General features: G+C 38.5%; 1 protein-coding gene across 2 annotated transcripts; it reads right to left on the bottom strand.

The window, feature by feature from the left end:
- Positions 1-3,662: 3,662 nt before the first annotated feature.
- Positions 3,663-12,224, bottom strand: LOC118799789 (tetraspanin-31-like). Of its 2 annotated transcripts, none has more exons than XM_036559831.1 (6): positions 12,091-12,224; positions 11,018-11,185; positions 7,225-7,305; positions 6,247-6,468; positions 4,711-4,821; positions 3,663-3,966 (listed from the first exon to the last, which is right to left on the bottom strand). In XM_036559831.1, exons 1-6 carry the CDS (start codon positions 12,151-12,153, stop codon positions 3,895-3,897), a joined length of 717 nt encoding a protein of 238 aa, XP_036415724.1. In that variant the 5' UTR covers positions 12,154-12,224; the 3' UTR covers positions 3,663-3,894. The 2 variants fall into 2 exon arrangements, with proteins under 2 accessions (XP_036415724.1, XP_036415725.1); XM_036559832.1 differs by having other exon boundaries at positions 6,247-6,387.
- Positions 12,225-14,775: the final 2,551 nt, after the last annotated feature.

Genomic DNA, 14,775 nt, shown 5'->3' with positions numbered 1-14,775 from the left:
TTTGATGTGGCTAAACCCTATTAAAGCTGTTTATCTTTTACATGCATCTGTTTGTTGTCTTGTTAAATATCTGAGTGATCACTGTAGTGACAATCTGACCAACTAACGGTGGATTAATGTCACAATACCACTCTTGAGTATTGGCCGATAGTGATATTGAAATCTTGAGGATCGGCCAATACTGATCTAATCTTAAAATCTTGGCCGATACCGATATTGAAACCCTAAATATTGGCCGATACTGATATTGAAACCTTAAGGACAGGCTGATGCCGATATTGAAACCTTGAGGACAAGCTGATACATATATTGAAAGCTTGAGTATGAGCCGATACTGATCTAGTCTTAAAATCTTGAGTATTGGCCAATACTAATATTAAAACCTTGAGTATCGGCCGATACCGATATTAAACCTTGAGGATGGGCTGATACCGACATTGAAACCTTGAAGACCGGCTGATACCGATATTGAAACCTTGAGAATGGGCAGATACCCATCTTATCTTAAAATCTTGAGTCTTGACCAATACCGATATTCAAACCTTAAGTATCAGCTGATACCTACATTGAAACCTTGAGTACCTCAACGTGTCAATATCGGTACCGGCCAAGATCAGATTGGTATTGGCCGGTACCGATATTGAAACGTTGAGGATCGGCTGATGCCAATATTGAAAGTTTGTACCGCTGATACTGATCTAACATCAAAATCTTGACTATCGACTGATACTGATCCAATATTGAAGCCTTGAGTATTGGCAGATGATCTAATATCAAAACCTTGAGTAATGGCCACTACCAATCAGATATTGAAACCTTGAGTATCAGCTGATACTGATGTGACATTAAAACCTTGAGTATTATCCAATACCAATCAAATATTGAAACCATGAGTATCAGCCGATACTCAATTTTTGAAACGTTAAGTAATCTTTAAGGAAGATGATGTTTTAAAATGAATAATTTTAAAGATTGTTAGTTGCTGGTGTCTGTGTTGGCTGATTCTATATTTCTTCGATGTCATTGTACATTTATACGTAGTTTATTAGACACACCTGCATTATACAAGCATTCTCAGTACAACTGACCTATTGTCCTTCATCAGCGGTTCGCTTCTGACCTCAGGACCGCTCTTGGCTGGATATTTCTGGGCAGTGAACAGTCCTGTCTGACCCTTGAAGTGACACTGCTGAGAGCTGTATCAGGTTGTGATGACTTAAAAAAAAATACAGCACTGATCGCTGACTAGTGAAAATCTGACCAACTTACACTGGATTAATTTATGACAGCATGATACTACCTTTACTTTTCTAATACAGATATTTAAACCTTCGGTGTCAGCCGATACCCATGTCAATCTGACATTGAATCTTTGAGTTGAAATAGCAGCAAACAACTGTTTTCTATGTAGAGATTTAGTGGAGTAACAGCATCCTGAGCAGAGAATGAAGCCACATTGTTCATACAGCGTTTGCAAAGAGTTTTATGGCCACAAAGATCTAAAAAGTGTCGTTCACCTCGGCAATGCACGTCCATTAATTTGGGGGGCAGAGCTTCTGAAGGGGGAATGAAGGGAGGGGGTGTTTGTTTTGCTCTTAAGTTCAAATATCAGCAATCATTCTTCAAAATTGTTTACTGTACCTTTAAACCTTGAGTATTAGCTGATACTGATGCCAATACTAATCTGATATCGAAACCTTGAATATCACCCGAGACCAGCCTGATATTTCTTCTTTCAAAGCAACTAAACTTAAAAATGATCATTTTTTACTCATTCACTCATACCAGCACCATGTCACCATCACGTCAGTGTCACTGCTGTGCTGAGAAAGATCCACCACCCAAATAATATCTAGGCTATTGTGGTCCCTTACCATCATAGTGGGGAGCAGTAACAGATAATAACAGTCTTTATTTATATAGCACTTTTCACTTTGCAGTGGCAGCTCAAAGTGCTTTACAGTTAGGTGATAAAGCTCAACAGTAGTGAAAGAAGCTATGAGTATTAATTTAAAATCTTAGAAGCAGAATAACAGAAAGACTCTCCATGTTTTCTGTATTTTATGGAAGGTGTCTGCAGGTCACTATCTGCAGATCTAAGATCATAAACAGACAGACATTCAGGAGCTTTAAGGTCATTTAGAGCTTTAAAAACCAGCAGCAGAGCTTTAAAATCTCTCCTAAAAGATGCAGGCAGACAGTGCAGTGTAAACGGGGGTGATATGAGCTCTCTGTGTCTCTGTGAGGATCTGCGCTGCTGCGTTCTGTACGAGTTGTAGAGGATGGATTGTTTTCTCCAGTAAGAAGATCATTACAGTGATCAACTCTGCTGAACTAACGCCTCAACAAGTTTCTCTGCATCGCTCTGAGACAGAAAAGGCTGAACTTTAGTGGTTTCTCACATGATGAAAAGCTGCTTTAGTGGTTGTGTTTACATGCAGATGAAACAGAGCTCAGAGTCTAAGATCACACCTAGGTTTCCTGCATGCTTGGTACATGAAGCTAAAGAGCCGAGCTTCTCATAAAGCAGCTTTCTCTGAGTTTTAGCATCAACGATCTGTATTTTAGTTTTTTGTGATTAAGCTGTAGAAAAGTTGGTCAGGCTGTCTACAGAATCTTGATCATCAGAAGGAATGGAAATGTAGAATTCTGTGTCATCAGCATAGCTATGAAAATTGATGTTTCCTAATGACATCACCTAGAGGTAACATGTACAAAGAGAAAAACAAAGGCCCTAAAACTGAACCTTTAGGGACTCCACAAGAAATGTTAACTTTTTTTAATGAATGATTTCTCAGTGAATCCAAGAACTGTCTATTAATTAAATATGATTTAAACCATTCTAAAACTGTGCCTGAGATGCCGACCCAGAATTCAAAATGGTGGATTCGAATCTTGTGATCAACAGTATCAAAAGCTGCCCTGAGATCCAATAAGACTGGCACAGAAGGATTTTGGGCTACAGTCTGTAACTGTAATCCTACAAAGTGCACTACATTTTTGGTGATATATTATGGCTGAGAAGTGTATGTACAGGGTAGGTTGACCTAATAAACTGGCACCAAATGTAAATACATAAGCAAATACTTGCGCAAAACATCTGAAACCTGCAGAGAGTGCAGACTAATTTTGTCACCTCAGCTTGTTTCTGAGTGCAGTGTATTATTCACAAAGCCTCACGGTGGACTTCACTAATGTTTTTGAAACTATTCAAAACAGCAGTGATCTTGTTTTACACAGATAAACTCTCTTATTTCAGTTTGGGTTTGAACTGGAGGCCACATGAAAGAAACTTCACTCCATTCAGCACTGCACTCAGAGTGGCCTTTGCAGTAAGAAAAAAGGTAAGGAACACCCTATAATTAGTAAAAGGTAAAAAACGGATAACTTTATTATATATTATATATGACATTTCCCACATTTTTCACAATCATTATCTGTCCAGAAGTGTCCTCCTAAAGAGTGAGTTCAGCTGCACTCACAGCTTGTATAATGTCCATAGAAAAGCACTGACCAATAGAATGGGACGCTCTGGAGCAACTGCACATGATCCTAAGGTCACCATGTCCAATGCCAAGCGTGGGCTAGCGGGGTATAAAGCCCCCCAGCAGTGGGCTGTGGAGCGAACTGTGTTCTCTGGAGTGATGGAGTTCCGGGCCAATACCTTTGGGAAGAGTTGAAGTGATCCAGAACTGACCATCCAGCATCAGTAGCTGACCTCACTAATGCTCACTCAAATCTTCACAGCAGTGTTCCAACATCTCCAACATCAGTCTAGGGGAGTAGGGGCTGTTACTGCAGAACACACTCACTATTAACACCTTCATTTCAGAAGAAACACAAACTTTTGGACAGATAGTGAAGGTGTTCTGGTGCTCTGGTCTGGAATGGTGGTTAGAAAGCATCAGGGCCGGTTTGAGGGTCTTTCTGGTTCCTGTAGCGCAGCACCAGCCAAACACCCAGGAGCTTAAAGAAAAACAAAACAAAACATCACATGCATGACACACTGCCCCTCATTGTAGATCTTAATTCACAGGTCCAGACATAAAAAAAGAACAAATGAAAACACCAGCTAAAGGTGGGGTACACTCTTAAAAAAGATGGTTCTTCAAGTGTTCTTTAATAAAGACAATGTCTCTATATAGAAATATGAATGGTCAGAGAACCATTTCCATACTTAAATGGTGAGATGAGGGAGGTTGTGTTGCATATGGTTCTTTATAGCACTGTTCTGCTATTGTGACAATGTCAAGCTTGTAACAATAAGAACCCTTTGTGGTGCTATATAGAACACATTCTTTATCAATCTAAAGAACCAGTTCATCATTTAAGCATGCACATGGTTCTTTGAGTGTTCATAGAGTCATGATCTTTGTTAAAGAACCCTTGAAGAACCATCTTTTTTAAGAGTAAATTATAAAAAAATTGTATATGCTATAAAATTACAAAAATGGTTAATATGGCAAGTAATTCCAACCCTTTGAGCAGCCTATAGTGAAAGTTCGTGGAACCTTTGACTGAACTAAAAGTTTGAGTTGGGTAAATTGAGGTGTCCTCAATTTGAATGTGGACTGTATTTTATTGGACTGTATTTTATTAGAGATGTTAATAAGAACATTGAATGAATATGAGTCGATAGGGCTGCCACGTTTCATAGTATGAATCTGGAATGATGTTTCTGAGCTAAAAAAAGCAAGTGGACAGACAGACCTCTGAGAAGCTGAAGAAGAGTCCAACACCACCCAGGATCTTCAGAGCTTCACCACCATCCTCCAGTAGTAGATCCCCACATTTGAAGCAGATCCCTTTGACTTTACAGGCCTTAAAGACAGACATCAGAAGAACTAATTATTCCCAAAACATTTATAAGTAATATTTGTATATATGACTAAAGAGAGAGCAATGTCTATATTGGCTTGTGTGCAATTCAGTGTGTAGGAGTAACTTTGTGAGCAGTGCATTACAGTCCTCCCTGGATTCATGTGAACTCATTAAATGGTCCATATGTTACATTTTCCATGTTCTTTATTCAACCTCTAATAGCTTCTATGCTGTTTTTAGACAAAAAAACAGTCAGGCTTTATTTTTACTGACTATTTTACAATGTTAGAATTTAACAGGCTGTTTTTGTGACTGCACCTTTAAGACTGACATATGTAAACGAGCTCTGTTCTGATTAGCTGTCCTGTATTGTGCCTCTTTCAAAAAGCAGTCTGGGCTGAAACACTCAGTGTGCGTGGACAGAGCTGAAATCTGGAATGAACTGACACAATGATGGACTGAGATTTTCAGATTTCTTGACAGTGGATTGTGTAATCATCGTTACTGAGGTTAATCTGCGATGTACTGTTAAGGATGGTGTGTCTTGTTTGTTAGCAGCAACTTTACAGCAAGAAAATGTACTGAATTAAACAGATAAGACTAATAAGCTGTTCACCACTAACACTTTAAAGAATTTAAAGGCATGACTGTAAATTTAAGGCTTTTAATATCAGATCAATTAAAAGAGTAAGTCAGCATTAAATGACATTGACATTGTTCCACTGCATATTCATGTTATGTACTTAATCTTAGGTACTTAATATGGATTTAATATCTAAGTGGCTATTTTTTAAGAGAATAAATATCCCAAAATATCAAATGTGTGATACATTTTTGATTACCAACAGAACAATGAAAGAGCACAGAACCCCTCTGATTGTTCACGCATCTGTTTGCTAAGTACAAGAATTCATTTATTAAATACTTGTTGAGATGAAGTGTGTGTTAATAAAAATACAACCATCTGGTCTTTTGCTTGCACTTTGTACTGCACAGCAGGCTGAGGTTCGATTCCGTGCTCAGGCAGCATGTCATGCTGCACTGGTAAACTGAGTATAATTCCAAATCTGCATTAGTTTACCTCTCTAATACAATTGACTGGAAGCCATTCTGGATTGGATTGCCAAATGTTCTAATAGAGGCTATGTTTTTTTCCTGAAAGTTTTGGATTTTATTGCCAGCTTAACGTTGGACAAGCAAACAAATGTAAACAAATGAACATTATTAAGGATGACTACAAAAAGCAGCTGTTGAGCAAACATGTTGCCTATTTAGAGTTTTCTCAGTAGTTTTTACAGTCTAATTAATGTCTGCATACTAGAACCAACTTTCATGATGTAGTGATACAGTGATATATATATATATATATATATATATATATATATATATATCAGGCAGTATACAGTATAGGCAGTGTGTTTGTACAGCAGTGCAGAGACTGGCATCCATGCTGAACTCCTCTCTCTTCTCAGGACTGTCGATCAGACCACAGCAATCCATGTGCTGCTCCAGATTTTTTCTAGCGTCACTGTCCATTGTTCCCCAGGAGCTATGGAGAACGTTCTCCTGGAACAAGACACGTTCACAACGCTGATACAGACACATGATGAGAATAATGCTGTACTGCTGCACTGTAGGATCACTGCACTGAGAGTAGAAAAGGACAATGAATGAGAAGAAATGTGGACATTGTACAGCAGGGGTACGTAAACTTTTTGTCTTGGGGGGATGTTTGTGGTGGGCCAAGAGCTGAAAAGATGAAAGAGTATAAAAATAAAGATTTTGAGTGATTGTTCTTGAGTTTACTGTAGCTCAGTTGGGCTCAAAGTATTGATTGATAAGTTATAATTGAGCTGAAATGATGTACACTCTTTGAAAAGTTGGTTCTTTAGAAAAGACAGTGTTTCCATCTAGAACTTAAAACACAAAGAAACTCATGCTTAAATGGTTTTGATTGATGGATAATGTGTTATAAATGGTTCTACATAGCACTGAAAAGGGTTCTTCTGTTGTTACGATGTCAAGCTTGTACACAGTAGCAGAACCCTTTTTGGTGCTGTACAGAACTATATACAATTCATTATCCATCAATTTGAAGAACCATTTAATCATGCAGGTGGTCCTTCATGGTTCTATATAGAACCAGTGTCTTTACTAAAGAACTTTTGAAGAACAATCCTTATTAAGAGTTATGAATATGATAAAGCACCATTTCCACAATACTTTGTCAAATGAAATCATTCTAAAAGGAAATAATAACAGAAGTGTCCCAAAACTACTTTTGAGCACTGCACATGTTTGTTCTCTCATTGACTGACCGTAGGGAGCAGGATTAAAGAAATTTTTCTGCCAATCAAATGTCCTCACAAGCCAGTGTGGGTAAACTTTTGTTCCAGCATTTACCTGTTGTTCTGTACTGAAGGCCAGACAGGAGCAGGACACGCCGAACTGGAAAAGAAAGACTACCAGCAGAATGACCATGTACTACAGAGAGGAATGAAGGAAACATTCATGACTGCGAGGTGTCTTTATAACTCTTCATAAATCTGCTACCACTTTGTTTAAATGCTATCTACATAACACATGCATAAGCACTGAATAAGATGTTTGAGAAGCAATATGTGGTTATTTAAGAACCACTTGTATCAGTATTCATAAGATGACAAAAGCTTTGTTCAGACTGCCAGCCTAAATTTGATGGGGTGACTGTACAGCTTTAATTACAAATAAATCACACAGAAAAATTTAAAATCCAATTTGATTAATAAAATAAAAAAGTAAGTAACTAAATAAATAATAAAAGTAAATATATACAGAGAGAGATCACGACTTAATGTGTTGTGATCTTGAGAAAACTTTTGTTCTCTCGTGCTCACAAGATAATTAAGCTTTTGTTATCTTGAGATCACAATGTAATTAAGTCATGATCACAAGATAATTAAGCTTTGTTATCTTGAGATCACAATGTAATTAAGTCATGATCTCAAGATAACAATTTTTGTTCTCTCGAGGTCACAAGATCATTAAGTTGTGATCTCAAGATAATGACTTTTTATCTCAAGTTCACAAGATAATTAAGTCGTGATCTCAATATTTTTCATCTTGAGATCACAATGTAATGAAGTTATATCTTTTTATCTCAAGATCACAAGATAATTAAGCCGTGACCTCAAGATGACAACTTTTGTTATCTTGAGATCACAATGTAATGAAGTCATAATCTCAAGATAATAACTTTTGTTCTGTCAAGATCACAAGATAATTAAGTTGTGATCTCAAGATAGTGACTTTTTTCGTCTTGAGATCACAAGATAACAATCCAGAAAATAATACCTACCTCATGGTTTCTCTGGACTTCCTTATTTAAGACCATATTTTAGAACATTCTATAGAACTGATTCAGTACCTGGTTTTCTAACCAAGTTCTCTGCCTTATACGACCCATTAAGTGGGAATAACACCTCATAACAGGGTTATAAATGGATTTGCCACTTTATTTTGAGGGCTCTTATCTCATTGCAATGTAATTTACTTAATTCATAAATGTGAATGTGAATTTTATTCATAAATGTGATGCATTTTAAATTCATCATTCAGTGTTTATGACGGAATTATGGTGACTCTATATAGACACCATTCAAAGATTTACCAAATATTTGATATACTGATAAACAGGTTACTTTACATAAAAACTGTCTTTGAATGCACAGAGAGTCACACACTGATATTCGCCTCCGTACTGTCTTTCAAGTCTAAACTTAAAACGTATCTTTCTCTTTTGACTTTCGGAGACAGCTGACGATGGCAGATGTTTGTGTTTTGTGATGTTTAGTGTATTTTTATCTCATCTGTTGATTTTCTTTTTGTTTCTGTCCATTCTTTGATCTGTAAAAGGGACACTGCAGCAACATCAGTTGCTAAAAACAAATACTGACTAATATTAAGCCTTTTTAAGGCAATAATGCCAATTAACTGACTGCTCATTACTGCTTTATTACACAATAAGTAGAGTATGCATTTTTCAGATCACCTTCATTTGTATGTCATTGACATTGACATTTCATACAAATTCATATACTCATAAACAAGTGCTTTGGATACCATACCAACCTTAACCTTAACTCTAACCCTAACCTAACAAGCCCCTAGCAACCACCTAGCAATACCCTAGCAACCACCTGGAACACCATACCAAGAACTAAACAGCCCCCTAGCAACCATGAGAGACAGCATTGTAACCTCCTAACAACACTCTAGCAATCACCTCCAATGTTATAGAAAAAACATAGCAACACCCTAGCAACCACCAGAGATACTATAGCGACACCCTAGCAACCACCAGAGATACTATGGCGACACCCTAGGAACCACCACAGATACTATAGCAACAGCCTAGCAACCACCAGAAATACTGTAGCAACAGCCTAGCAAGCACCAGAGATACTATAGCAGCAGCCTAGCAACCACCACAGATACTGTAACAACAGCCAAGCAACCACCACAGATACTATAGCAACAGCCTAGCAACCACCACAGATACTATAGCAACAGCCCTGCAACCACCAGAGATACTGTAGCAACAACCTAGCAACCACCACAGAGATGCTATAGCAACAGCCTAGCAACCACCTGGAACACCACAGGAACCCACTAGCAACCACCAAAGTTACCATAGCAACTGCCAAACAAAACCCTGGCAACCATGAACAACACCATAGCAAACACATAGCAAAACCCTAGCAACCATCTGCAACTACTAGAATTCCATACCAGTGATCTAGCAACCACCTAAACAATGGCCTAACAACCAGCTGGAACACCATAGCAACTGCACAGCAACTACCTGGAATATCAACAGCTTTCTACAACTGCCTTAACTAAACATTTTAGCTGACTTCTTTAGGCCAGGACAAACTTCCCTCTTCTAGTTCACTCTTAATAAAGTAGTTCACTCTTAATTGCTTAATAAAGTAGTAATAAAGTCATAATAAGCAGACAGTTAATTAGCAGATACTGCCTTAATAAACTTTAATAAGAGCATTATTATCCCCTATACTGAACACTTCATCTTAAGAAATGGCTGCCGATTCTGACTCACACCTGAGTGACCTCCACACTGAGGTTATTTTCTGTAGCACACCCAAAATGTAATTATAAAATGGAGAGCTCTGGTTCTAAAATCTGATTGGCTGAGCTGTTGTAAAATGCATAATATGCACACACTGACCACCTCACAGCAACTGATGATCCTGGTTCTGTTTAAACTGAGGGACTGACAGCTTATTTTCTTATTTAGGCTGATCAGCTGGCTAACAAGCTAAAAGATAGTTAACATGCTAATGGCGCTGTACTCCCTAAATAGTGCGCTGTGTAAGTTTAGAAATTCTAGCTTCTACAGCCAAACAGTGCACTATTTATATAATGGAAGTGTCTAAATCCCAAATGACTATTTCTTAGCTGTATTATGCACTGCTGGGCTGCAGGATCTAGTATTTAAATTCCTACGTAGTGCACTGTGTAGGGAGCAGGAAGATTCAGCCTCAGCATGAGAAGAGGGCGCTGCTGGATTGGTGCTAAATAAGATTCGCAGTGGTTATTTGGTGACCAAAAAGTGCTTATAAAGTGAAGGTTTTTGCAATAAACAGTGCTGTGTTATGATATATTCGTTGTTATGTGACAAAAAGTCAAAAAGCTCATGAATATACATTGATGGACAACCAAATGTTCTTCTCCTCATTCAGCAGCCCATGGTTGCTTGGCAACAATACCAAACTCTGAAGGAACTATATTTTTTGGCGGAATACTTTATGTCAATTATTATTAATAATAGCTTAAATAATTTTCAGAAAATTGTGTATTTTATCATATTATATGTCAGCCACTGTTTTATAAAAACAATAAGCTACTCGAGGCTGTGCATTACAGTGATTTTATTGCAGGGAAGGGGATTTTACTCATGCCTAAGAACACACTTGCTCATAATAAAATCACAGTAACAGACGGCCTCGAGTGGCTTGCAACTTTATTTCAATAAATAAACAAACAATTCGAGTGGTGCCAAAGTCCCCAGGTTTTAGCGAGCTGTAGTTAGTGAACTGGCTAACTCATGCATGAGTAGGGGTGGTTTCTTCTTTTGTTAGAAAGCACATGGTAGTTACATTAACATTACGCTGGTAGATGTTTGTCCAAAGGATACAAAGAACAGCAGAATCTGGTGGTGTCTGACAGTCCCGACGAGTCCCAGCATGGAGATCAGGAGCAGGATGACGGCCAGTGCTACCACCCCGCTAACGATGTTACTGCTAGCCACTAAAGCAAAGCCTTTTTTCCAGGCAGCCACTCCGATCAGTAAAATGCCCACCATCTGAGGAGCATACAAGAACTCAGAGTGACCCTATACAGCTCTCACACTAGAGTTCTGTGTTATTCAATGCAACTTCCAGCATTTATTTTCATTCATTTTCATCATACACTGTTTGAAATAAAGGTTCTGTGCAGGTACGTTTCTAGTTCATCAAGCTACAAACAATGTAGGTGTTTCCACAAAGTGGTTTTAAAGTCTATTGTGCACCTTAAATAAGTTTTTCCCAGGTGAAAAGTACATATTGTATCTTTTCATAATCTAATGTTTTAAAACAGAACAATAAAATAAAAAGCCCGGAGATGAGATGGGGTGTGTGGAGTCAATACAACTTAAATATAATTTCAATGGATTATGGTACAATTATGTTCCATGATTAGAGGTGCTGAGATGTACCCTTGAGGGTTCCACCCCAGTGACAAGAGGGGTACTACCCCAGTCACAGTTTAGTACCTTAATTTCTGAGAGTGTAGAGAAACATTCTCACATATATTCCCTTAGTCATTCAGCAGATTCCTAAAACAATTTGTTGAAAACTGATTTTGGCCAAAAAATGGATATTGATCATTTGGGCCCAGTTTTTCAGACCAAGCTTAAAAGGAAAATAGAGTCCATGCCTCGGCTTAATCCCTGTCCAGGAAACTGGCCCATAAAGTAACAGGTGAAAAGCACTGATTCATAGCTGACATGTGATAGAATTATAAAATGCTGCAAATCCAGACATATTTTGGGCCTCAATGTGCTCATTAACAACAATTCACTACTGCCAATGTAAAATAAATAAATATTTTGATTGCAAACAGAAATTAAGCTAAGAACTGCAGTGTTTACAGGAGTTTGTCATTGTGGGAAAATGGAAAATGAAAGCTAATTTAAAGGAAAATCTTTTTCAGATCGACATAACTCACCATATAAACCACATTTAGGGCACAAAGTGCACTTCTCATACACGAAAATCCAACTTTCACCATTGTAGAACCCTTTCTGTGACTGTGTTCCTTGTTCTCCTCCGTAACTTTAGCAAATAAATCCACACAGACGTCCAGTGCTGAGCTGCCGTCTTCATATAAACAGCTGGGGAAGTCAAAGGTCAAACTGCTCCTCTGGAGTAAAAGTCCAAAGCCATAAAATATGTGAATGATCAAGTAAAGGGCTCATTCACCGGCCGCTGTTCACTGACTCTTGTTTGCTGGATGTTGTTCACTGACTTTTGTTCACTGAATGTTGTTCACTGGCTGTTCACTGGATCTTATTCACTGACTTTTGTTCAGTGGATCTTGTTCACTGGATCTATGAGCTGTTGTTCTAAGGCTGTTGAACACTGGCTTCTGTTTAGAAAATGAACATTCAAACCGAAGAACCACAAAGAGGAACCAAGACTCAAAAGGGGAACATCCCTAAGAACATGAGGAGGAACCAATGACCTGAGGCTCAAAAGGAGAACCTCCCTAAGAACATGAGGAAAAACCAGTGAGAGGAATCGGGCTCAAAAAGGGAACCTCCCTAAAAGCATGAAGAAGAAACAGTGAGAGGAACCAAGGCTAAAAAAGGGGTACATCCCGAAGAACATGAGGAAGAAACATTGAGAGAAACTGAGATTCAAAAGGAGAACCTCCCTAAGAGCATGAGGAAGAACTGCTGAGAGGAACCAAAGCTCAAAAGGGGAACCTCCCAAACATGAGGAAGAATTAGTGAGAGGAACTGGGGCTTAAAGGATAACCCCCCTAAGAGCATGAGAAAGAACCAGTGAGAGGAACCGGGCTCAAAAGAAGAACCTCCATAAGAACATGAGGAAGAACCAGTGAGAGAAACCAAGACTCAAAAGGAGAACCTGTTCTCCTGTGGTCACCACCAATAACGAGAGTTCTGAGATGAACGCAGGAAAAAAGTGATTTTGATCTTTAAACAGAATCAACCAATGAAAGCCAGTGACTAGGCAGGAGTACAATATCTAGAACTGATTAGGAGTCCCTGCAGCCGTCAGCAGCCCAAACACAGACCGTAACAGAAAAAATCAATAAATAAGCGTAGAAGATGACAATAAATACAAACACAGCCAAACAACAGCCAGTAGAAACAGTAAACATTAAAGAAAAATACATCATCACCTCAATTACCAACAATAAATATTAACCAAAATATTAACAAAAACATATTTTTATGTGTGTAATGTGACTTCGGCTGTGTCTTGATGCATTCACATCATGTTCTATGGTTCTATTTTCTTTACTGAAGGCCCCTTGAAGAACCAACATTAAACATAAAACTCAATAATCACTCTTATGAAAGACTGTTCAAACTGATGAGCGCTTAATACTGTTCTCATACAAACAGATCTATACAGTGGATGAACCAAACTGTGAGGGTCTCTTTTGACACTGTTTAAGTTTGTAGTGATCTAGGCTGTGTTTCTGTCAGTGTTGCCATAGTTACGCCTGTGTTTCTTTTGTACCCTCAGACTCTCTGAAATCTACTCTGGTATCAGATGTGTACAGACGCTCAGGAGCACAAACGTGTCACTGTGTTTCATGTGAGGTCCTGCAGGAGACAGGCACTTTTCACATTTCCGCATTTTTTCTGCCGGAAGTAGTCATTGCAGGGTAAAGCTGCTTCCACTAAAGCAATTACAACAGCAACAATGACAAGTACAACGTGTACAGCTCACTCAAGTATTAGAGCTTGAAGCAAAAAACAGCCTCATCTCAGTTTCAGTGGTGTGTCAGCTGATGATGAGCAGAGGAAAACGAGTTTGTGCAATTAATAAAGCAATAAACTTTGTCATGCGGAGTAAAAGACCCTCCATGTCTGTGTTTCAGCACTGCTGATTAACTTACACCGAATGCAGTTCGTGCTTTAAAGCTGCTGCAGCCGCTTTCAGAGGAACAATTTTTATGTTCTCCCTCAAAAATGATCAGCAACTGAGAGAGCAAGTGCTTGGCGGGGTGTAGATGTTCGCTCGCTGGAGCCGGTGCTTCCACCTTAAATGGTGCCTGAGCCCGCAAATTGTAACTGCTGCAGCATTTAAGGTGGAAGGGGAGAATTCAAACTACTTCAGCCTCTCGACTTTTTGTGTTTGACAGTTTCTCGTTGCAGATTAAACGTAACAGGAAACCAGCTGAGTGTTTATAAATGCAAATAAGTAACAGACTATAGTGGTGCTACAGACCCTGATGACCTGGCACGCCCCCCTGCCTGCCCCCAGTGCACATTTAGCATTTTGCTGCTTTAACTAGTATATTGCTAGTGAGCTGCTTCAGCATCTCTAGCTAACATGGCTAATCTAGCATTTTGGTTATAGTTATTTTTACATATCCATCATTTTATCACTCTGTAGATGTTAGCTGACGTTATTGAACTCTGATAGCTGTGAAGGAATTTTTCCACAAATAATTTATATCCTATATTTAGTTTGGACTCCCTCATTGTTTAGTTCTCCAACAGTTCTGGACACATCCTCGAATTTCAGTCTTGGGAACTATGATTTATCTTACTGCATCTTAGCTCCTGTTTGGTTAGTCTACGTTTAAAAAGTATTGAGTGTGTTTACATTCACTTAACAATCCGAACATTATCAGATTTCTGCAGTTACCTGA

The sequence above is a fragment of the Colossoma macropomum genome, unplaced genomic scaffold (genome assembly GCF_904425465.1).
Source record: "Colossoma macropomum unplaced genomic scaffold, Colossoma_macropomum, whole genome shotgun sequence".
Taxonomy (NCBI): domain Eukaryota; kingdom Metazoa; phylum Chordata; class Actinopteri; order Characiformes; family Serrasalmidae; genus Colossoma; species Colossoma macropomum.
The sequence above is the reverse complement of the archived record's forward strand: the minus strand, read 5'-3'. Positions and strand labels throughout refer to the sequence as shown.